This window comes from Rattus rattus, chromosome 3, assembly GCF_011064425.1.
Source record: "Rattus rattus isolate New Zealand chromosome 3, Rrattus_CSIRO_v1, whole genome shotgun sequence".
NCBI classification, from domain to species: domain Eukaryota; kingdom Metazoa; phylum Chordata; class Mammalia; order Rodentia; family Muridae; genus Rattus; species Rattus rattus.
In genome coordinates this window covers 91362096-91386020 of record NC_046156.1, presented here as the reverse complement: position 1 = coordinate 91386020, position 23925 = coordinate 91362096, and the positions used below count along the sequence as shown (strand labels likewise).

General features: G+C 41.5%; 1 protein-coding gene across 1 annotated transcript in view; it reads right to left on the bottom strand.

The window, feature by feature from the left end:
* Plch1 (phospholipase C eta 1) overlaps positions 1-23925 on the bottom strand; it is a 195689-nt gene that overhangs the window by 151680 nt on the left and 20084 nt on the right. Inside the window, exon 2 of the mRNA XM_032898305.1 lies at positions 17131-17249. Within this exon, the coding sequence (XP_032754196.1) occupies positions 17131-17209 (79 nt within the window). The 5' untranslated portion in view covers positions 17210-17249. The remainder of the gene's footprint in view (positions 1-17130; positions 17250-23925) is intronic.

Below are 23925 nucleotides of genomic sequence, written 5' to 3'. Positions count from 1 at the left end.
AAGGGCAGAAACATGTCATGGTCATCTGACTCCACTGTTTCCAATCCTGCAGCAAGAGAGAAACATGTAGAAGGATATATAGCAGAGAGAAAGCTGCTCACCTTCTGACAGCCCAGAAGGAAAAAGAAAGGTCTGGAATAAGCGGTATGCTTCAGTGGAAGTCTCCAATACTTAGTTCCTCATACTAGGCCCCGTCCCCTAACATTGGTGATGTGAGTGGCATCATGATCTAATCACCTCACTTTTGCTGGGACCTGGAAAATTCATAACAAACCTTAACAATCTCCATCAATGCAGCTTTTCTGCATACAAGGGGCATGGAAACACCCCAGAAGCCGAATGTGTTGCATATACTTTAATCCTAGCTTTAATCAGGGGGCAAAAGGGCAGCCAGATCTCTTGTGAGGTTGAGGCCAGCCTGGTCTCCACAGCAATTATAGGCCATCCAGGGTTACATGGTGAGACACGGTCTCAAAAAACTAACCAAGAAATGAGACACAGCCAACCAGATTCACTGAATACAGCATCAACATACACCAAAGTTTCTTTAAGTCTTACCAAGGCGCTCAGCACCAAGACCTGGCTAGGAAGGTCCAAGTTCTGAGGCCGCTTCAGAATATTGGGGTCACCACAGCCCCAGCAAACTTGAGGGCCTTCTGCTGACTTTAGACTTCTAAGACTACAAAGCTCTATGCTGACTTAGAGGGTCAAAACTTTTCCAAAGGACTGGAAGGGTGACTCTTTTCAAAAACCTAGTCCATGACACCTTGAAAAAGTGCTATCACAACAAAACGTGAGCTTTAAAGGAAGGGTTTAGTGAAGAATCACACAGGCCACTTCCCTGTGTTTGAGGTAGCAGGGATGAAACAGATTTTAAAAGATGTTAATTAAGGAGTACCAGAGGTGAGTCTTTGCAAGCAGAGGAGGATTAGAACTGCCCAGCCATTAAACTAGTCAAGGCATACTAAAATTAACTCTGTGTGTGTGTGTGTGTGTGTGTGTGTGTGTGTGTGTGTGTGTGTACACATGCGCACATGAGTCTTTCATTCACTAATTACCACTACACTCTGCAAGAAAAAACAAAGAAAGAAACCATACTGACCCTTTTGTAATAATTTTCAGTATGCCACAGGGCTCCTAGTCCCAGTGCAGCACCTAAATTTTACCTAACCTAAACTGCCCTTCCGAGAAGAAAACAAGCCTCCCTCTCCATTGCTGAAATGGTGACTGGTCCAGCAGCTTCGGCACTGCGTTTTTACACATTTCAATGTTTGTGGCTGCACATCTCCTCCAGGTCACAGCACTTCACCTGACTTTATTTTCTCAGAACTGTCTTGATTGATTTTCTCTTCTTTCTAATGACACCATGACAGGAAGGTAAGACACAGCAGCAATAAGAACTATGCAGGATAGTGACTACTCTGTTGACTTATGCCCCCGACAACTCAGAAGAGTGATCAGGACCAGAAAGTTCCAAGATACCAAAAATCCACCTAAACTCAGATCCAGATATTTTTCTTTGGTTTTCAGGAAGATTCTTGGCATAAAGCAGGTTCTAGACTCCAAAGGATGAAAACAGGTCTCAACGGTGAGGATCTTTCCAGCTTGTAGAGGAAATAAGAGAAGGATCATAGATCAGTCCTTTCTCCATAAGTCCAACAGAAGAGGAGAGGAAGCTATAGGGTTCGAATCAAACTGACTCATTTATTGAAGTTTCCAAGCAAATTTCCAACTCGTATCTCAACCCAGGAGTTTTTAATAGAGACCTATGGTACCACAAAGGGACAGAGAAACCCCTGGGCAGCACTAAATCAGCAACAACTGAGCAGCATGAAACAGTTAATGGGTATGGACTTGTTGGAATTGATGGCAAAGCCAGAGCATATGAAATTGGAAAGAATTCAGTCCCACCAAGTAGCTCAACAATGTAAGTCAAGTTATTTTATATCACCATAAGCTTCAGTTTCCATATCCACAACAGTGCCTACAATAACACATGCAAAGTTCTTAACTTAGTATGTAGTACGCATGCAGAACTGCATACATAATCTACCGTTCCGTTCTAAAGCAAAAACTTGGGTCCTCCCACACCTAGAACACAACTTCAAGATGGCAACAGGAGAATGGGACCCAGGCCACATTCATATAAGGCTTTTCCCAATCTTAAGAACTTGGTAGGATTTAGGAAGTCTAACTTTACCCCATATTTGGAGTTTTTTCTTCTATATAAACAGGCAAGTCAAAAACTAAAATCTTGGATGAGCAAGATGGGGGTTTATCAGGAAAAGGCACTTGCCTACCAGCAATACAAGCCTGATAATCTGAGTTCAACCCCTGATACCCATACAAAAGTGGAAAGAGAGACACACACTCACACAAATACACACATACGCATGCATACACATGCAAGAACACACACTTAAAAAATAGGTAATAACTATTTCCCTCAGCTTGGTGGTTTACACACATAGTACTAGCATTCAGAAGGCTGAGGTAAGAGGACTGCTATGAGCTATAGGCCAGCCAGGGCTACATAATACAAAATATTTCACAAACAAAAACAAAACCTTTCAAAACAAAAAATTAAATTATATAAGTGGTGTTTTCCTTCCCCTGTATATGTTTTCTTTGAGCAGTTTAAAAATAAAAATTTTTGGTGTGGGAGGGATAACTCATCAACTAAAAGCATTTACTGCTCTTAGGGAACTGAGTTCAGTTCCTAGGACCAACATTAGGCAGCTCACAACTATCTGTAACTCTAGCTCCAGGGGATCTAACCTTGTCTTTTGGCTTCCACAGTCACCTACACATATATGTGTGTAACACAGAGATGTGCATATACACATAAATAAACACAAATAAACCATTTAGGTGAAGAAATTTTCAAAAATCAAAGGATTTATTGGCGATAACTTTAGGTACATTTGAACCTGGGTTCAATTCCCTGCACATACATATCTGTGACTCCAATCCCAGAGGCACCACATAGTACAAACTCATGCAGGCAAAACACCCATACACATAAAATAAACAATAAAATGAAAAAAGATTGTTTTTTTAAGACATCAAGAAATACTTTCTGAAGCAATAAAGTGATCGATGACAGGAGTAGCTTTGAGGTATAGATTGATGACTAATATTAAAGTTAAAACATCAAAAGTATTTTAATTTTCTGCTTCATTTGTTTTCTGCATTGATAGTCAACTAGCACAAAATGGTTACAAAAGCTAATTTTGTTAAAGACCTTGAAGAAAAGATAAAAATATTGCATTTTCATGAATACTAATGATTATAAAATAGAAAACCAATAACATTTACCCCTTCAGATTAATATAATTTAGAAATAATTTAGCATTATGATACATGCAGAACTTATTCTCTAGCCAAGAAAGAACTATAAGTTGCTAGTATCAGAGACATGATGACTACAGTTGGTGAATATTAAGTATCTGCACAGAATTATATAATTTAAGGGAAATAGCAGAGGGAGAAGGAATTAGAAATATAACAGGACCAAAATAGGAGACATAAAAGCATTATTTCACAGACGGATTCACAAGGCTCAAGGAAAAACAAATACCAACAAAGAGATTGACCCTAGCTGTTTGTCCCTGAAAAAGCACTCATCTGTCCCTGACCGACATAACTCAGGAGGATCCGAACACTCGCCCTCACAGACACAGAAAGGACCTGCTTCGAGAGCCATCTTCCACAGAAGCTGTGCATCTGTAGTTTTACAGAGCAGTGACTTTGAAATGCTTATCCTAAGACATAGATTGTTCTAAGGATCCCTTGAATTCATAGTCAACACTCCAAATTGTAAAATAGCAGAGAATGAAATCATTATAGATCTGAGTGCTGAGTGGATAATGTTACCCCACTTGTAAAGTTCAGAGCCCTGCTCCATGCCGTTTGTTATCATTTCTTAGCAAAGACACAAAACTGAGGGCTGTTGAGCGTTGCTAGGTAAGGACGGCCCATAGCATTGAAGTCTACTACAGTGAAGGATAAGCCAGAGCCAGTGCTCAGACCCACAGGCCTAGAATGAACAGGACTCCTTGCTCACCTGGCCATCTGCAGATCATCTAAAACAGTTTGATGTTAAGTGTGTGTGTGTGTGTGTGTGTGTGTGTGTGTGTGTGTGTGTGTGTGTGTGTGTGTGTGTGCCTATATTCTAGTTCTATAAAGGAGTCATTTCTAAGAGTCTGAAAATGCAAAGGCCTGCACAATTCATCCTACTGAAAACCCACCACGTAGGCTACTGTAATACTTAGCTGGGATCATGAAGGCCAGGTGGATTGGGATGACAGCTTGCTGGCTTTTAGAATTAACTGAATCCTACTAGATTGAACGATACTCAACACATACCCTTACCCCCAGTGACCTGGAGCCAATCTCATCAACGGCGATTGCCACTGGAGTTTGATAGCCTGGGTTCAGTAGGTAGATAAAATTCTGGAGCCTCCTATCTGCTACTCACTGCTAGGGAGCCAAAGAGAGCTGAAGAGCAATGCTGAAGGACGGTCTTCTGCCTGCAACCATCTAAATACTGTGGTTGCTTCCCACTTTCCAGCACTTAAGACGCAGCCCTAGCTAAAATATCAGCCACTTTAGTGGAAAAACTGGGAATCTCATGAGGGTAAGCAAATCTGCCCAACACAGACTGCATGGCTAACAGGTAAAGCCAAAAGAGGCCTCTGGCAGACAACGAAGAGAAACTACAAAAGTGAAGGCAGTGCTAAGAGGCATCACCCAGAATCAGCCCTACCATAAACCATGCGAAAGACAAGAGTCAGCAGGACCCAACGACAGCCTTGCCCCGCAGTCTCAACAGATTCCAGGCTTCAAGGACCCGGGGAAAAGATACACATTTCATCTTTCCTTTTTGCTCCATTTCTATCCCTTTTTTTTTTCTTTTTGCTACACTTGCATTATTTTTACTTTATCGTCATCTTTAACTTTTCGTGTTTTTATTTTTATTCTATTTCACATCCTTATCAAATTATGTTTATCCAGTTTGGGTATTATTGCAGGATCATTTCTTTGCTTTCCTTTCTCCCACTCCCATTTTTACTTTTTCTTCCTACTATACATTTTATGACTTGATCTTTTAGTTTTTATTTCTCTTCTGGCGTTTATGCAATTTTGATTTTCTCATTTGGGGGCATTTTCTGACCTCTTGTTCGCTCTCTTTTTTACCTTCCTGACTCCCCTTCTTTACCCTTAGCCCCATTCCTGCTCCTCTCCCTACTTTCCTCCTTCTCCTGGTCCCCTTTACATCATTATTTCCATATTTATTCCAAGTAAATTTTTAACTTTGCAGCACATTCTATATCTGCACTATTGTTTTCTGTTTCCTGATCATTGGTGACATGAGTAGGCTTATCTGATTTTAAGCCTGTTTCTGTATCTTACGCAGTTTGACATTGCTCTTATCACAGCTCTTTGTTTTCCTGAATGATATTCAGGACTGAACCCTCAAGAGTGAGCACTTTGATAAGGAGATCCCAGAATACAATCCAGAGAGATGTCTAAATGCTTGTGTAATTCATAACACAGACACACATAACATACAAAAGGCAGTGCAAGAAGATTCTCCCAAAAGACCATAATTCTTCAACTACAACATTCAAACAGGAACAACACTGGATGAAGAGTTCAAAAGTTTACTAATAAAAATGATCAACAGGAGGCAGATGAATGGCTCAGTCAATAAAGGTCCTTGCTATTCAAACCTGGTCATCTAAGAACCCAGAACCCATGTAAAGGTGGAAGGAAGGCACCTACTCCAAAGGGTTTTCCTTGGTTCTCCACATATGTAGCATGGCATGCTCACCTGCAAGTGTACACATACATGCATGCACACACACACACACACACAAATAATAATAATACTATGGGATAGATGATGGCTCAGTGATTAAGAGCACTTGTTGCTCTTCCAGAGGACCCAAATTTGGTTCCCAACACCTATATAGCAACCCACAACTGTCTGTAACTCCAGTTCTAAAAAAGATGAGGCCCTCTTCTGGCCACAAAGGGCACCAGGCCTGGATGTGGTACACAGAAATATATATGCAAGCAAAACACCCATACATATAAGATAAAAATAAATAAACCTTAAAACATAAAAATTTTAATGATGAATGATCTAGGGAATGGTTGATGAGCAAAGTGCTTGCCACAGAAGCATGAAGACCAGTTCAGACCTGTAGATCACACATAAATGCCGAAAGAGTATGGTAACTTTCTGCAATCCTAGAGCTCAGGAGTCAGAGACAGGTCATCTCAGACAAATGCTGCTCAGCTAGACGAGCTAGAATTGGTGGTTTCCAGGTTCGACGAGAGACCTTGCCTTCGGAAATAAAGTGGAAATCAATGAGAGACAGCCAACATCTATTACAAACATATCCATACCTGCAGCTGTACAATGATCAATTACCACAAAGAGAATATGGACAGATGCATTCAATCCCAGACATAGATAGGGATATCAACAAAACAGAGGAGAAACTCAGACAGATGAACAATGAAACCAGCAACATAGATTAAACAGTAATATAAAAGAAAAAATCAACAAGGACTTTGAGATTAAAAAAACAAAATTAAAGTCAATGCATGAAATGAAAAGCACAGTCAAAACTTTCCATAGGTTCAACCAAGCCAAAGATAGGGTACCAGGGATCAAGAGCAAGGCTGAGGAATATTAAAGTACCAGTAAAGAAAAAAGAAAAAAAAAAGTACGGTATCACATGTCTTTAATCTTCTCATTTCCAGAAAAAAGCAAGATCCATTTCAAGTTTGAGGTCAACCTAGTCTACATAGCAAGTTTCAGGCCAAACCTTGAAATCTCATTTGCAGCGAAGAGACTAGAGAGTGCTGGGCCTGGTAGCACATCCCTTTACTCCCAACACTCTGGAGACAGAGGCAGGGGAATCTCTCTGATTTCAAAGCTGTCCTGGCCTATATAGCAAGCTCCAGGGCAGCCAGGGCTACATAAAGAAACTGTCTTTAAAAAAAAATAGTAAATAAACAAATAGACATCTCTATTGAGATAATATACATTGATAGCCTTAGGCCTGACTTATGCAACCTAGAACTGAATGAGCTATCCCCTAGGATAACCTGCGGATTCTGAAGGTGTCCTCATTCCCACCTACCCAACTATACCACATATTAGCAATAGCGGAACCTCTAAGCTAGAGGAACAAGGAACCTTTTTGGTTTTGTTTTTTGCTTTTTGCTTTTTGCTTTTTGCTTTTTGCTTCCCCAGGTGATTCTAGACCACGGCCCTGACTAGCCAAAGCATTAATTACAAATCTCCTCGGCTGAGAAAAAGCTTCGGCTTTGCTAAAACAACCCGGGAAACCTGGCAATGGCACCATTCCAAACAACTGCCATTGGCTAATAGACGCTGATGTTCAATTTCAAGTTGGCACCGGAAAGTAGGACACGAAACAATATGTCCTTTTAGTTGGACATAAGCCACTATCCTTTATAAAAAAAGGAAGAGCTCTGACATGTCATTCTCGTACCAAACAAAACAAAGTTTACCAAACGAAACAAAGTTTTCATAAATTCTACACGTATTCCACCCAGATAGGGTCTGTTTCTTAAAGTGATCCTGCTGACCGGAAGTCGAGACTGTGCTCTCAACGTTGCTCGGGATTCTGAGATGACAGGCACAGGTGGGAAGATTTTTCTTGTTCATACGGCTAACATAACAGTGCATTATCTTAACTATTAAAGAAGCCCTATGCTGCTCAATGTCTCTCTGCATGTTCACCAGGCCTTCTTTGTGCTGACACTGAGAAGCCCGTGCCCTTGTCTTGGTAAGGTCTGTTCCTTGCTGCCTGCAGTCAGAACTACCCCACAGACAAGCTCATTTAACACTCACACTGCAGAGAATTTTAATGGCATGCAAAATACCCCTGTTAAGGCCTTTACTAATGGTGCCATTTTAATGAGAGAAAATTCTAGTTTCAGAATTGAATGAAGCGCATACCTATATTACCAACATGGGAGCTCTAGGAAGTATTATTATTAAATGAATTTGAACAGCCCAAGAGTTCTCACAGAAATAAATTTGCCTAAGTTCGTTTGGAGTCACTGAACGTTTGCAAATAATAAGGTATACTAGGATTCTGAGAAGAGTCTTTCTCCTTCTGTGTCAGGAGAATGGCTTATTGGTTTCTCCTGGGTTTCCCTTGGCAAAATTCTGAGTGAAAAAAAGTTGGGCTACAGTTACAGAACCAGTATTCTACGGCATAAAGATAGAAACTAAACTCAACATAGTTCATAAATATGGTCAGAAGAGCAGATGGTGTTAAATAAAATGAAATCCTATTTTCATTTCGTATTTGGTTGGGACTAGAGGTTGGATCCCTGGCATCCACCTAGAAGATGGGTGGAGGTAGCAGGCAGCCATAATGCCAGCATTTGGGATTCCCCAAAGGCAAGCTGGCTTCCAGACAAGTGAGTGGCTAGAGACTGTATGTCGCTAAAGTGGGGAGCAATCAACAGAGGCACCTCGTGTCAACTGCTAGTCCACATACACATACATGCATGCCCACACACATGCATACTACACACGCATAAACATGAAAGAGAAAAGGAAGGAAGGATGGAAGGAGAGAGAAGGAGAGAGGAGAGAAGGAAAGAAAGGAAGGAAGGAAGGAAGGAAGGAAGGAAGGAAGGAAGGAAGAAAGAAAGAAAGAAAGAAAGAAAGAAAGAAAGAAAGAAGGAAAGAAAGAGAGAAAGAAGCAAACAAAGACACCTGGCTAGAGGAAGAAGGGGCTGTGTAGGCAAGAACAAAGAGCAATGAAGATGAAGCACATGAAGGGAAGGACAGAGTTGCTAAGACAGGGAGATCAGGACAGGGGACGCTCTCAAGACTTGGTGCATCCCAGGGTTGGAGGACATCATCTTGCTCATCAGGTAAGCACTGGGCAGATCAGTATGCAGGCCAGGAGGACTCAGCTTGGCATGCACTCGCTGTAATGTGATCAGCATATACATGAGAACTATAGTTATGAACATAGACTAAACTACTTCCCATTATGGGCTTTAAATGAAGACAATCCGGATAGCCCTTTGAACCCCACAGCTCACATTTGGTAACTAATACAAACATGTTTGCTGAAAGGAATGAGCCCTAATACAAACACATCACATTCCTGTTGAGATGTCTTTTCATTTTCACATTATAAAGGGACAAACTGCAGTTTTCCATCTTTGTTTTGAGAGATGAGAGATAAGAGACTTCCATGATTACAAATGCAATCGCTAATAATTATTACTGTGACCTAAGGAAAAACTCCAGATTGTTTGTGTAGCTAAATTAAATAATTATGGTACTCTAGAAGGACCCAGAGTCCACTGGTGAAGAGACGTCTCATCTTTCTATCAATCTCTGCATATATTAGGCACAGAGTATGAAAGACAATTGGGAAAATGAAAGAGCAGAGGAAAATTAATTATAATTATGGAAATGCAGTTTAAAGAATAAAGGCTTAATTGTGTAGCACAGGTCCAAAGGGAAATAATTCTCACTTAGTAACCACTTAACATGTGAGAAGACTGTAAGTCTGGAGAGGTCGACTTACTAAACGCACTATTTCTTCCTTCTAATTGAGTAATTAGGAAATTGGGGTTCCCACGTGTAGATGGATGAAAGGATCACAGCCCTTTTCTGTTTTGATGACCTCCAAAAGGCTATGGGCTTCAAAGGAAAAAAAAAAGGATAATCTAATGGAAAGGACCAACCAAGGATCTTTCTTGAAGGTGACAGACTTATTTGACATAATTAAAAGTGAACTCTGCACCTTCTCTCCCACCCAGGCTGCCCACACATCCAGACCTTTGCCGTTTTGCTAAGCACTCAGCAGGGACTTTTCATCCCCTGTATTACTACACAATGTGACTGTCCTTGTCAAAGAAAGCTCAACCGGGAAATCACAGGGCTTCGGTTTCCCAGCCAAAAGCTTTCACTGAATTAGATTCCTGAAAAAAAAAATAAAAGAGGCTGAATCACCTCAACATAAATGTTTTATAGACATATCATTGCCTGGCTCTGATCAATGCAGGTACACAACAGTACAAGAAACAGACACAGTAAATAATGCCAGTGTTTAGGGACATGAAGTCACCCTAATCTAAAACACTAAAAGACAATCACAAGCTGCCAGAAGATATGAGAGAGCCATTCAAAATGAGACCCTTGTCCTGGGTGTCCGGGGTGGCAGAGATGGTGTGCTGAAGAGCATGTCTCACTCATGAGCCAGTCAGGGGAAGTGCTATAGAAGAATGACTTAGGGATACCTTATGGATAGGTTGACAGGGGTAGCACTCACTTAAAAGTAAAAGGAGAGGTCTGTAGAGAGGAAAACACCACCCCATAGCCCGCCTATCTCTTACAACCCTGGAAGACTCAAGTGAGGAAACATGGGGATATAAGAATGGACAGATCCAAGTTGTCCTAGTACCTCAGAGGCAAGAGAAGCCAAGTGCTAGAAATGGAATTGGCAACAGAGAAGAGATAAGAGTTGAAGGGAGACTATGGGTTCTCTAATTCATGGACCCTTGGTGACAGAGCTGCTGAAAGTGGAACTAAATATTCAGACCTGGTGTTCCTGATCACTCAGTACCAATCAAATGCAAGCAGATATCAGGTACAATTTGAAAGACCTCAGCTCCCCTATCTCTTGTACATGAACCAAACTGAAGGACCAAGACTTCATATTCTGAGGAGAGAGGCAAAGACAAATGAATCTGCCTTCCTTCACCCATCAACAGTCAAACCAGAGCTTAGGGTGGACCTGTTAAACACATTTCAAATTAACATTTTAAAATAAGTTGGACCCTCAACCAAAAGTAGCTGTGATAGTTTGTATATGCGCTTGCCCCAGGGGGTTGCACTGTTGGGAGGTGTGGCCTTGTGGGTGTCCTAACTGCCTGGGAGTCAGTATTCTGATAGCAACTTTCAGATGAAGATGTAGAACTCTCAGCTCCTCCTGCACCAGGCCTGACTGGACGCTGCCACAATTTCACCTTAATAATGGACTAAACCTCTGAACCTGTAAGCCAGCCCCAATTAAATGTTGTCCTTAGAAGAGTTGCCTTGGTCATGGTGTCTGTTCATGGCAGTAAAACCCTAAGACAGTAGCCAAAATGTAAGAGGCTGCCTGTGATGGTATGATGGGGCAAAGCACACTGGGAAAACAGGAGCCCAATTCACATGAATGCTTTGCAAAGTTAAGAATGCTCAATTACCCAGTTACAATAGAACATGGGTTGTGGAGAAAAGCAAAACTGAAAGAATGAACTTTAAAAATTTTAAGTATATATGTATACTGAAAATTTTATGTATCTCTAAACTATCATGAATGTTCTCAAAAAGATTATAGAACAAGTATATTTTATGCTCATTTAAAAGTGTTATCTTTGTCTTTTAAATTTTTTGGTAATTTTATACATTTGCATAATGAGTTTTAGTCTTCTCACCCTCCACTCTCCTCCCTCAATCCTCTCCCTCTCTCTTCTTCTCAACTCTTACTTTCATGTCTTCTTTGGTTTGTGGTCCACACTTTAATAGTATTTCCTGCCTCAGCAAGTGTGTGAGATTACTACAAAGGAAGGGCAATTTATAAGTGGTTACACTATGGAAGAACTTGACACTCCCTCCTCTAACAAGCATTACCTGAAGCAGTCCTTCTAGGAGCAATGGAATCTCATGAGCCCCTTCCCCACCCACGATGGATTGTTGATAGACCCAACCTTGAGTGGGTGTTGAGCAGATACCCACGGCTACAGTGAGTTCATGAATGCAAGGCTACTATGTCAGAGCTAGTAAACAATACCTATGCTGCACATCTCCTCATCTTCTGGCTCTCACAGTCGCTCCACCTCTTCTGCAAGGCTCGAGGTGATGCACTAGTCCTATTTAGGATTCAGCACTTCCGCTGTCAGTCACTTAGTATCTTGGCCAGTTAATGTCAGTCACTTAGTGTCTTGAGCTCGGTCACAGCTCTGTTCCTCCATTAGAGTTTACAGAGGCAGTTCGTTCTCCAGTCCCATATCTGTGTTTTCATTGGAGGCTAGGGAACACCTCTTCAGCTCACCCTACGTCTACTAGGTAAAGGAGTCAAAGTGTATGTGACCCCAAAGTCAGTCTCCATAAGGTTCTTGTTTTTCTCTACGGATCTTCCTTATTTACGCAATGTCCAAGGTCAATGCAGTAGACCACATCAATCCATCTCTGTAATGTAAATTTACTTCCTGTTTCTATTTGGTTTCTGTTCTGAAACATGTACTTATTAATACTTGTTAAGTTTAGCCTTGCTATTTTTGTATTATTTAAACCTACTGATGTTACTGATAATTCTTTTTACTTTTGGGGAGGGAAGTCATATAATATATTTTGATCATATTCTTTCTCCTTTCCTAATTCTTCCTAGATCCTCTCCACCTCCCTAACCATGTTTTCTGTAAAAGAAAAAAAATCAATATGAAAACAGAAAGAGCTCACTCTCTTTCTCTTTCCTCTCCCTCCCCCCTCCTCCCTTCCCTATTTCCCTCCCCATGCCCTAAATAAACTCTATTCCATACTAAAAAGAAAAAGAAAAAACAGAAAGATAAAGAGTACCAAAACAAATCATAAAACACACAAACAATAGAGTCCTTTTGAATATGGAGTCTGCCCTGAAATATGGTTGGGATATCCTGTGTAACTCTACTGAAAAAACTGATTTTCCCTTTCCAACTAGGTACCAATTGCAAACAGCATCTGGTGAGACTTAAGACTTTGTATCTGTCTCCCCTCGCACATTCTCCATGCTGGGATTTTGTCTGGCTTAAATGTTTGCCATCGGTCTCTGAATTTGTACCTGTATTAATCCCATCATGTCTGGAAAACACTATTTCTTTGTAAACACCTATGGTGAACCTTAGGGGGAAGAAACCAATACAAATAAATGGAGTTGCATAGTTCACAGAAGTTATGCTTGGTGCTGCTCTTCTAGAGGACCAGAGTTCTCTTCTAAGCACCCATCTCGGGTGGCTCTCAAGAGCCCTCCACGCCAGCTGCAGGGGATCCAATGCCTCTAAGAAGACTCATACCCACACAGTCATACTCTCACACACAGTCATTTCTCACATAGAAATGAGGACAAAGAGAAAGGGTAAACACAAAAAATTTAGGATTCCTAACCGAGTTTCTCTTATAATTGAACATAAAACTAATCAGCTTTTCCCATTCCTGCACCAACAGTGTTACAAAGCTGAAGGAACAGAGTTCTCATTCAGTTTCTGTTGCTGTGATAAACACCATGCCCAAAAGCAACTTTGGGTCAGAAGGGTTTCTTTTGGCTTATACTTCCATGGTACAATCCACCACAGAGGGAAGCCAAGGGAGGAACTCAATATGGGAGCCTTGGAAGCCGAAACCATGAATCAGAAAAACCAGGATCAGGACAGCCTAGAGTAGGCTCCCCCCCCCCCTATCAATCAAAAAAAAAAAAAAAAAAAAAAGCCCTACAGACAGGCCCACAAGCCAGTCTAATGGAAGTAACCTCACTCGAGGTTTCCTCTTCCCAAGGTGACTCCAGTTTGTGTCAAGTTGATAAAAGTTCATCAGCAAACTGATAACAATTCAGAGCAAAGCAAGTTGTTGAATTAAATAGTCTCTTTGATTTGGCCTGCAATTATTCTAAATCAACTCCAATGAGAATATTTTGCCATTCTAACCAGAAAATGTGTGTAGGATGGGCTTTATGAAGACAGATGTTACATTTCCAATTTTTATTCAGAATCTTCATGTACAAAGGCCCCATTTTAATGTAGTTATTACCTCCTGGGTACACTGCTCAAGTCTTTGTGGAAAAATAAATGTTAAGACATTTGCTCATACCAGTGGAAGGGGAAGCCCTTGGCCCTGCTAAGACTGAACCCTCAGTGAACGTGATTGTTGGGGGAGGATGGGGAGGGGAACACCCATATAGAAGGAGAGGGGGAGGGGTTAGGGAGATGTTGGCATGGAAACCGGGAAAGGGAATAACAATCGAAATGTAAATAAGAAATACTCAAGTTAATAAAGAAAAAAAGAGAAAAAAAGACATTTGCTTATTCAAATGGGCATATTTCAAAAGGCTATTATATGTCTGGAACAATCCTTTCCAGTTTGTGATATAAAGGGTTTTCTCTTTTTATCATAGTTTATCTGGTTATATAAGAACTGTCAACAACATAAACAAAAAAGTCAAATTGGTAAGCAAAAGTTGATTAGGAAGCATACCTGCTCTAGAAGCCCCTCCCTCCAAATAAACATTTCTTCACCACATCTTACCCTGGCATGTGCTAGCTCTCTCTCCCTCCCTCCCTCCTTCCCTCCCCCCCCCTCAATGCTATGTATGGAATCCCCAAAATATTATTCTTAGCCCTCTTACAATGAAACAGACCAGCATGCTCACTGAATTCACTGTCCCTACCTCAATAATTTCATTGTTCCTACCTCACAGGTGCTGAGTCCTGATACAGACCCACACACTTGGTAAGTTCACTGCTCCTACCTTAGCCAAATGCTGAGTTCCCTCAGACTAAGGAACAGGATATCTTTCAGTCCTCAATCACTAAATCTCTTCAGGCAAAGAAACCCAGCATGATGACTCGCCCTATCTGAAATCAACTCTTAAAGCTCCTAGTTGCATTACAAATTAACAGTATCATGGTTCTAACCGGCTTTGAGTCTCTTAATCTTGAGAGGATTTAATATCTCTAAACCCTTTGAGAAGTAATTCTTGAACTGTGAAAAGTAGCTGATTCACATTTCAAGTGCGACACTGCCCCCTTGTGTAGCTTGTGTTTGGTGAAAAATCATTCACAAAAATTAAAAATTGTTAACTCTCAGAAATAGTTCGAAGGCATCTAAGATACTAGAAAAAAACTTTGAAATCTATGAAGACCAGTGTGCTTATTTCACACTCCCCTTAGCAGGAAACAACCCAACATGCTCACTGAATTCACTGCCCCCATCTCAGTAAGTTCTCAGTTCTTGACACGGGAAAATTGCATGCCTGACAGACTGTTTAATTTGTTCAAACTCATCCACCACTGGCTAGTCACAGAGCAAGGACTCTTGAATGGTATTCCAACTTCGCAAGGCCTAGGGGTATAGCTGAGTGGTAGAGTACTTGCCTAGAACTCATCTCTCAGGATGGAATGATAGACTGACTAGGACAGAAACACTGGGATTGTGGCGTCCTGAAGATCAGAGTTTGAATACCAAATCTCCACTCAAAACCTTATAGCTTTAGTTCCTTTATTCAAAAACTGGGATGAACAATTACAAAGACTTCCAAAGGGCTCTAGAGAGTAGTGCTCTCTAGACATAGTGTTAGGCCCATATTAGGCCCTAGACATAGTGTTCCTCCTGACAACTAACTGCCATTGTCAGCTTGACTCTTCAGACTCACCTAGGAGACATACCTTCCGGTGTGTCTGTGAGAAAAACTTCCAGAGAGTTTACTGGGGAGGAAAGATTCACCCTAACTGTGGATTTTGAAGCTCCAGAATGAATAAAATGGGGGGAAAGGAGAAAAGGAGCTGGGCACAAGCATTCATCTCTACTTCTTGATGTAGAAGTAGTGTGACTAGTGTCCTCATGCTCTGGCCTCCATAGTTAAAACACTTGACACCATGCTTCCCCAAGAGATGGGCTGTGCCTTCAAGCTGTGAGGCAAAACAATCCCTTCCTTGAAATACAAGAAAAATGACTGCTATAAACCAAAATATAGTAACATGCTAACTGAATACAACTATAAAAACATATCAGAACCTTATTCGAGTCATAACTGTAGTTTTAGCTCTCTGGATGAAGACATTTACAATAAGGAAAATGTCAATAAACTGCAGCATTTCAACAATACAGTAGCACTCTGTCTCCTGAGACAAATAAGTCTAAACAGAAAACACTGTACAACTGACAACATGAGTGTATGCATGAAGCACCCAACAGCACTCTTGGGTGAGCTTCCGAGGAAAGCAAGACAGATCCTCATGTCTGAAGTAATCTCAGTTACCTCCCGCATCTTCCCTGTTGAGGGTTCTTTACCAGAGAATTAGTCTGGAAAGACAGGCTGCAATTTAGGGGTTAGCTGAGCTGGCCATCTTAGCCTCCTTTCTTTACCTGTAAAATAAAGTCACCCTCTGTCCAGGTCACACAAGGAGTCTTAAGAAAAGCGCCATACAACTGCTGAAGCCAGACTTAAGTTTAAAGGACTGATACATTAAATCAGTCACCAAAATGAAGGATGAACCCCAAAGTCAAAAGCTGAGGATAAATAGGAGTGTGTTTAATGGAACATCACCCCTCTCATGAAACCTCTCCCTACTTCCCTCTGTATCTCCTGGGCAATTCCAAATTCCAGTGCCCCAGAAAGTGTTGGCTCAATATAAATTACTCCCATGGCGATCCTGATAGCGGAATGGACAAAGCTTATGAGATACTAAACAAGAAACTGTCGCCTGGGTTAAAGGCAATGGTTTAAGATAATTACTATTTGTCATGAAAAGGACTAGTATTGATCACTCTCTGTTCAGCTACAGTAATCCATCCAGCAGATATTCTGCAATGTAGCAAGGTTCTCTGTTCTGTTTTCATGTGGTCTGATACACCAGTTAAGTCTTGAAACCCCAAAGGACACCAACGTAAGTGAGTGGACTTCCTTTTAATGCGTTACTAGAACAGATGGACATCAGCACACTTTAACATTTGAATTTAGAAAGCACACACCTTTTTGGTAAGAAGCACTGAACAGTGAGCTTCAAATATTGACTGAACACTTCGTATAAGCCCGGCCGCCAAAGAGTTCCAAACATTGGAAAGGTACATTAGTGGAGTCAACACGAGAAGAAAGGCTGAGAGGCAGGAAGGAAGTACACCACCGCTGTAGAGGAAGTTCTCACCAATGAAAACTGCGGGTCACGGTCTAGTGGAATCTTAAGATAATTAACCATGAGCGAGTAATCTCAAGCTCTTGGCTCAACCCCACAATTAGACCACACTTGCATCCAGAACAGTACAATAAAAGGACTTTCCAAAAGCAGAGTCTCAGCTACATAAATACAAGAGCTCACCATGAAACACACGGTTGTCTACTAGAAAATGCCTGCGGTACTGCACACAGTTCCTCTTCTCGCCGTTCCAGTAGCTCATTGTCGGAGGATCTCTGGCACAGCATCAAAATGAAGTTGCCCTGTCAAGAGAGACAGAATGAGACAGGAAGGAAGAAAGCGGCAGCCACACGCTCACACAGGCAGCACAATGGCATTAGGGACAACACACGGGGCTACAATTTGGACCAAGACTCCTCTAGCCCATAACAAAGTTCCCACAAAAGTTCCAAGAACCTGAATGCTATTTTTTTTCCCATGCTAAAACAGTAACTTTTTCCAACAGCACCATTCTGGACTCAGTTACTGCTTTCTGCTATGGAAATAAAGCTACCATTAAGCATGTTTCAGGACTGGTTTTTGTGCTCCAGGCTGCACTTGGATTTCATCAGGACCAAATCAGTCAATCCTGATAGATTTCCATAGGTTTCACTAGCAGGTGAGCTCTCATTCTCAACTCCTGAATTTTCTGTTGGGTGGGTTGTGTAACCAACTCACGAAATGTTAGAAATTATTGCAAAGTTCAAGTGGGTGCAGATAGGCCAAACCATAACAGTTTGTTTGCCTTCTGTTCCTTCATTGCAGCTATTTATTTAGGGGCCCTAATCCTTGGATCCGCCCAGGCTTACAGATGTAACCCCTGAGCTGGCCAGGCCTCCAGCACAATGCTCTCACAGAACCCACAGAGACTCCTGTCTCTGCAGAGACCAAACACTTGAAAAGCAGAGATTTGAGCTGATGAATTAAACTGCAAATCCAGTGTGCGTGACCCTGGACAAGGCCCCCTTTGTTCACAAGATTTGCCTAGTGACTTTTCAGAATTCCAGCCTCCTTTCTGGTCACATAACAAAGTTAGAAAACAATAACAGCAGCAGAAAAAAAAAGGGGGGGGAGCAAGGCTGGCAAGAAGGAAAACCCACAAGTGGGAAACAGTTTTGTCATCTGCCCTATTGTAACAGTCTAGAGGTTTGTAAATGTACCCCAGGACGGAGCAAGTGGCTTGGTGAAAAAGGTAAGTTATCACAGTGTTGTCTGTCACTGGGACAGCTAGTGGACGCTCCAGGAGATTTGGTAAGTTTCTCCTTAAGCTTCCACACAGGGGACCTTATCTAAGTTCAGCCTACTTGCTGCTCCACTCAAGCCTAATGCCTCCCCTTCGTTTTACTTCATCCCTGCCAGCTTACAATGATGCTCCTGTCCCTGAAGGCTGAGGGAGAAAAAGCACGTGGAACACTGAGAGACATGCTGGACAGAAACAAGCTACGGTTGTCCCCCAGAGCCAACATTTCATGCTATAAAGATGCCCCTTTCCCAAGTATTTTTAGATATAGAAATAATGTAGTGTGACTTATAAGTGAAGCATGTGCTTAAAAGAGTGTAGTACCCTGAATTTAATATCCAGCCACACAGGTACGTTAGTACAAAACAACTAAACATGATATTTTTTTTTCAAAACTGCAGAACTGAAATCCATCCGGTTTCTTTCCTGTTTTAGTATCCTTTTTCCTCATTGCATATCTCTCCTAGAATAATTAACTTTAATATTCACCATTCCAGCATTTTACCTAAATATCTAATATTGAAGTCCTCTATATTATTGAGGGCACTACGTTTTCCAGGAAAATATTTTTTAATAATTCACAGTAGTATCTCTGACTTACAAAAGGTGTTCATGTCACTTATAGTACAAAGGTGCTAATGTACATGGAATTAAAAAGAAGACCATCCCCAATGGAGAGATAAGGACTCCAACCCACCCACAAAACTTTTGACCCAAAATTTGTCCTGTCCACAGGAAATGCAGGGACAAAGATGGAGCAGAGACGGAGGGAGTGGCCAACCAATGGCTGAACCAACTTGACACCCATCCCATGGGCAAGCACCAATCCCTGGCACCTTTATTCTTGTAGACAGAAGCCTAGCACGTCTGTCTTCTGAGAGGCTCCACCAAGCTGCTGACTGAAACAGATGAAGAGACCCACAGCCAAACATTGAATGAAGCTTGGCGAATTTTATGGAAGAGTTGTGGGAAGGATTATGGGCCCTAGAGGGGATGGGAACGCTACAGGAAGACAGAGTCAACTAATCTGAACCCTTGGGGGCTCCAGGGACTAAACCACCAACCAAAGAGCCTATGTGGGCTGGACCTAGGCCCCCTGCACATATGTAGCAGATATGCATGCCACTTGTCTTCATGTGGGTCCTCCAACAACTGGCTGTCCCTAAAGTCTGCCTGTGGATTTCGTTTCACTAACAGGAAGGGCTGCCTTGTCTGGCCTCAGGGGGAGAGGATTTGCCTAGCTCTGAAGAGACTTGATGTGCCAGAGTGGGGGAGATACGGAGCGGTGGGGGAGGGGCAGGGGTTCCACCCTCTCGGGGAAGAAAGAAAGAGGGGTGGGAGGGAGCTTGTGTGAAGCGGGCACTGGGAGGAGGAGGGGCAGTGATGGGGATGTAAAGCGAATTAAAAGAAAAAGAAAAAGACCCTATCTATATTCATGCTTATTTTCCCTTGCTAATTCAATTTTGCGGTTTTATTTGTTATTATCAGATTTTGCACCCTATGCTCATTGCTGATTCAAGGAAGAAGGTTGTAAAAGAGTAAGGAAACCCTAAGATGTTTATAGTGAGCAAAGCAGGTCCTCACGCAGCCTTCTCATCCACTGCCTATTAATCTTCTGAGACAGGTACTGTTATCTCCTTCTACCACACCAAAGAAGAGAAGACGCTATTAGACTGATTTGTTTATGCTGCCAGGAAAAGGCAGAAACGCAACCTTCAATCCTATCTTCAGATTCCAAACGCAAATTTCTAACCTCCATAGGCCATAAGGGACAAGGCAGTTACACAATGTGAAGGTTTCAAACAAGTCCTGTAGCCAGGCAAGAGATTCCCTGCCTGTAATCTCAGCACTTGAATGTTGTGTCTGGAGGATACTGTGTTCGAGGTCAGCCTAGGGGTACATAATGAAATCCTGTGCAAAATAATAAATTAAAACAAACAAACAAACAAACAAAAAAACTGTGGGCCTATGTGGGCCTATGTATATGGGATATGTCCTACAAATTCACAATGATTACAGCTAATATACTGACTAATTCAGTGACTCCGTTCTAACAATAAAATCAGCTGAAACTGATTCTAAATCTTTCAACATAAAATTTGAAATGCTCTAGCCTGCTTCTTTTTTGCTGTGATTAAACACTGGCCAAAAACAACTTGTGGAAGAAAGGTTTTATTTTATTTGAGCTTACACTCTATAGTCATGGAGAGAAACCAATGCACAAATCGGGAGACAGGAACTTAAGCAGAGACCACAGAAGAATATTCCTTACTGGCTTGCTTCTGCTCAGCTAGAGAGCCTTATTAAAAAACTCAGGGCCTATGGGTGACACTACCTACCTACACAGGCTAGGCCCTACATCAATCAACAATCAAGAAAATGCCACAGGCATGTGCATAGGCCAGTCTGATGAAGGCAGTTCCTTGGTTGAGGTTCCCAGGTATGTCAAAGTAACAACCAAGATCAGCCACAAAATAAATAAACAAACAAACAAACAAACAAACACCTTTTACTAGATTCCCTCTGTCTTCAGCACAGAGAATTTAGCCACAAATTGCGATGGAGTCCTGGTTGAAGTATTCCAGTCTCAGACATGTGCTGTGACCTCAACATCTACATTCCCCAAGTTCATCTGTAGAAATCTTTGATGGTGATTTCAGGAGGGCAAGCATTGGAGTTCTACCCTCTGAAGGGCTCTAGCAGGCCCAAGCATGGCAAACAGGCTACCAATAGGTTTCGCCTTTTACCCTTCTCCTTACAAAAGAAACATTAGATTACATTCCTAAAACTAGACCCCAAGGCTGGCTTTACATTCCTTTATTGGGCCACTGACTCAACCCTGAAACAAAACACCCAAGGTCCAACAATCAAAAATTTTTATTTGGATAATATGTCCAATCAGGACTTACCAAATCACCCTAGCACCAACTTCCCCTTTTTCCTCCTTAAAATCCACTCGTGAAAAAAAATCTGCTTTCCTTCTTGCTGCTGCTGCGATTATTGCTGCCCCTGCTTGCTGTCTGTCTTTGTCTTTGCAGCCTCCACTGCTTGACCATCCAGGACAATATGTCTCCTTTGTGCTGAGAATTTGGTATCTAGGGATGTCCTGTATCAATGGGGGTGGAGAGTACAATCCCCTTGCACCCTCCCTAGTATTCATGCCTTTTATATAAGAGGTAACCTCCTGTATACACCATGTGATGATACAGCAAGAAGTCTGTAGTCTGGGGCTGGAAGACTCACAAGACAGCAAATCTAACTTGATCCTGGAATCCCTAGCCTCCAGAACTGTAAACTGTAAGAAATGAGTTTCTATGATTTGTAAGCCACCTTGTCAGTGGCTATTCTGTTATAATGACTCAATTGGATTGTCAGTATGAGAATAAATGAACAGGCAGTGAATCCTGTAAAGTACTTGCTGTCCAAACATGAGGTCCTGAGTTCAATCCCCAGAACCCACATTAAAAAAAAATGCAAATCAGGTTTGGTGGCAGGACACTTGTAACCACAGGGCTGAGGAGGCAGAGACAGGAGGATACTGGGATACACTGGCCAGCTAGCCTAATGAGTTTCAGGTCAGTAAGAGACCCTGGTTCAGAAAAACAAGGGAGACACACCTGAGGAACTCTTGAGGTTGTGTAAGCATAGGCAAATGTGTGTACATGTGCACATGCGTGTACACACACACACACACACACACACACACACACACACACACACACACACGTTAGCTCCAGCTAGACTTACAACAGGCAGGGCTATTACTTACTAAAGGAAGGCAACTGAAAGGGATGTCGAACACCATCTAAGTCAAACTTCTTATGCAACCAAAAAGAAATCAAGACACAGAGAACATGTGTAACCTGCAAGGTAACACTGTTAGCTATTCGAAATGGCTGAAACCCACCTTCAGCAGCCCAGAACTCTTCTGAATGCTCTATGGCCCTATTTGTATGAACACAATGAAATTAACTTGGGTTGTACCTACCAAAGTCAAGATGCTTTTAAAATGAGTGGCTTATTTTTCATCTTACTTTAGATCTTACGAAATAGTCCACATCCTAAGGAGCCTATGTAATGTCCATATTCTCCCTAGAACTCTGTATAAGCACATTTGCATATCATAGACTATGTAAATCCATTTTACGTGTATGAGAATTGTGTCTGCATGTATGCCTGTGTACTACATGTGTGTCTGGTGTCTTCAGAGGACAAAAGAGAATATTGGATCCCCTGAAAGCGGAGTTATAGATGGTTGTGTGTTGCCGTGGGAATGCTAGGAATCAAATCCAGGTCCTCTGGAAGAGCAGCCAGTATTCTTAACCACTGAGCCATCTCTCTATGTCCCCATGATGATTAATTTTGTTATTATTGCATACATACATACATACATACATACATTGTTCTCTCCTTCCTTCCACAATGTGGGTACTGGAACTCCAGTCATCAAGCTTGGCAGCAAATACATTTACCCAAAGGGACATCTCATCAGAATGTGTAACTTCTGAACCTTATAGTGATTCACAAAATTACAACTCAAGAGAGCATCAGAAACAACCAGCAGTTATTAAAGACAGTTCTGCTTCAAAGCAAGGTTAATATGGGATTTGGGGGTTGCTTTTGTTTTGCTTTGAATTTTTATGAGACAGATGCACCCCAGAGTCCAGGCTGACTTCAAACTCACTACCTTAGCTTTATTTCTCTTGCTGTGAGAAAAACCCTGACCAAAAGCAACTTAGAGGGGAGAGGGCTTATTTTAGGCCACGGCTCCAAGTTAGAGCCCAGTATTTTGGGGAATTCAAGAGGAAAGGAACTTGAAACTGCTGGTCACATGACATCCACACAACAAAAGCAGAGAAATGAATGCTGAGTGCTCACTTAGTTTTTTTCTATTATTTTTAAATAGTTGAGGGTCTACAACCAGAGATACTGGTGATCGATGCCCAATTTCAGGCTGGGCCTCTGATATTAATTAAAGCCATCAAGAAAAGTCCCCGACAGCCATACCCACATATGTAGACATAATCTAGATCCATCTAGCTTGATCTAGGCAAATCCCTCACTGAAGCTCTTTCCCAGCGATTACAGGGCATGTCACATTACCAAAACTAGCACATTCACAATCCACTTATCTCTGCCTTCCAAGAGCTAGGATTACACACCTAGAGTGTGGCTCCATACCTAAATATATTTCTTTATTTTTGCCATTTTTATTTCTATTTTCATGACCAAAACTATCGAATGTAAAGAGAGTCAGAAAACAGCCTAACACCAATAACAAATACATGTATGAAATGCAAAGTTTGGCACTTTTAGCTAAGAAAAAAAAGTATGTGGAATAACAAGCACTTGTCAAACATTTCAAATTCTATAAATAAAAGAGAACAACCTTCCACACCTTATCTACATAATTCAGCCTGTCTGAGAAGTTGCAGGCAAGTAGACATTCCTTACTACCCGTGTTTCCCTCTGAGAAATTTCTCCCACTTTATATAAGAGATATAGATGCTTTGGGTTTGGTTTAGGTGCTATGTGGACTGTTTTAGACCTCTGAATCAGGTAGGTCTAATATATGTATAAGATCAAAAACAAAAACAAAAATAAAAACAAAAAAGTCCGTTTCCTGTTAGAGTTGAAGTTGTATAAACATGAGCCTCAAGGTCTAGGACTTGGAGTCACTACCTTTGAATACAAGGAGA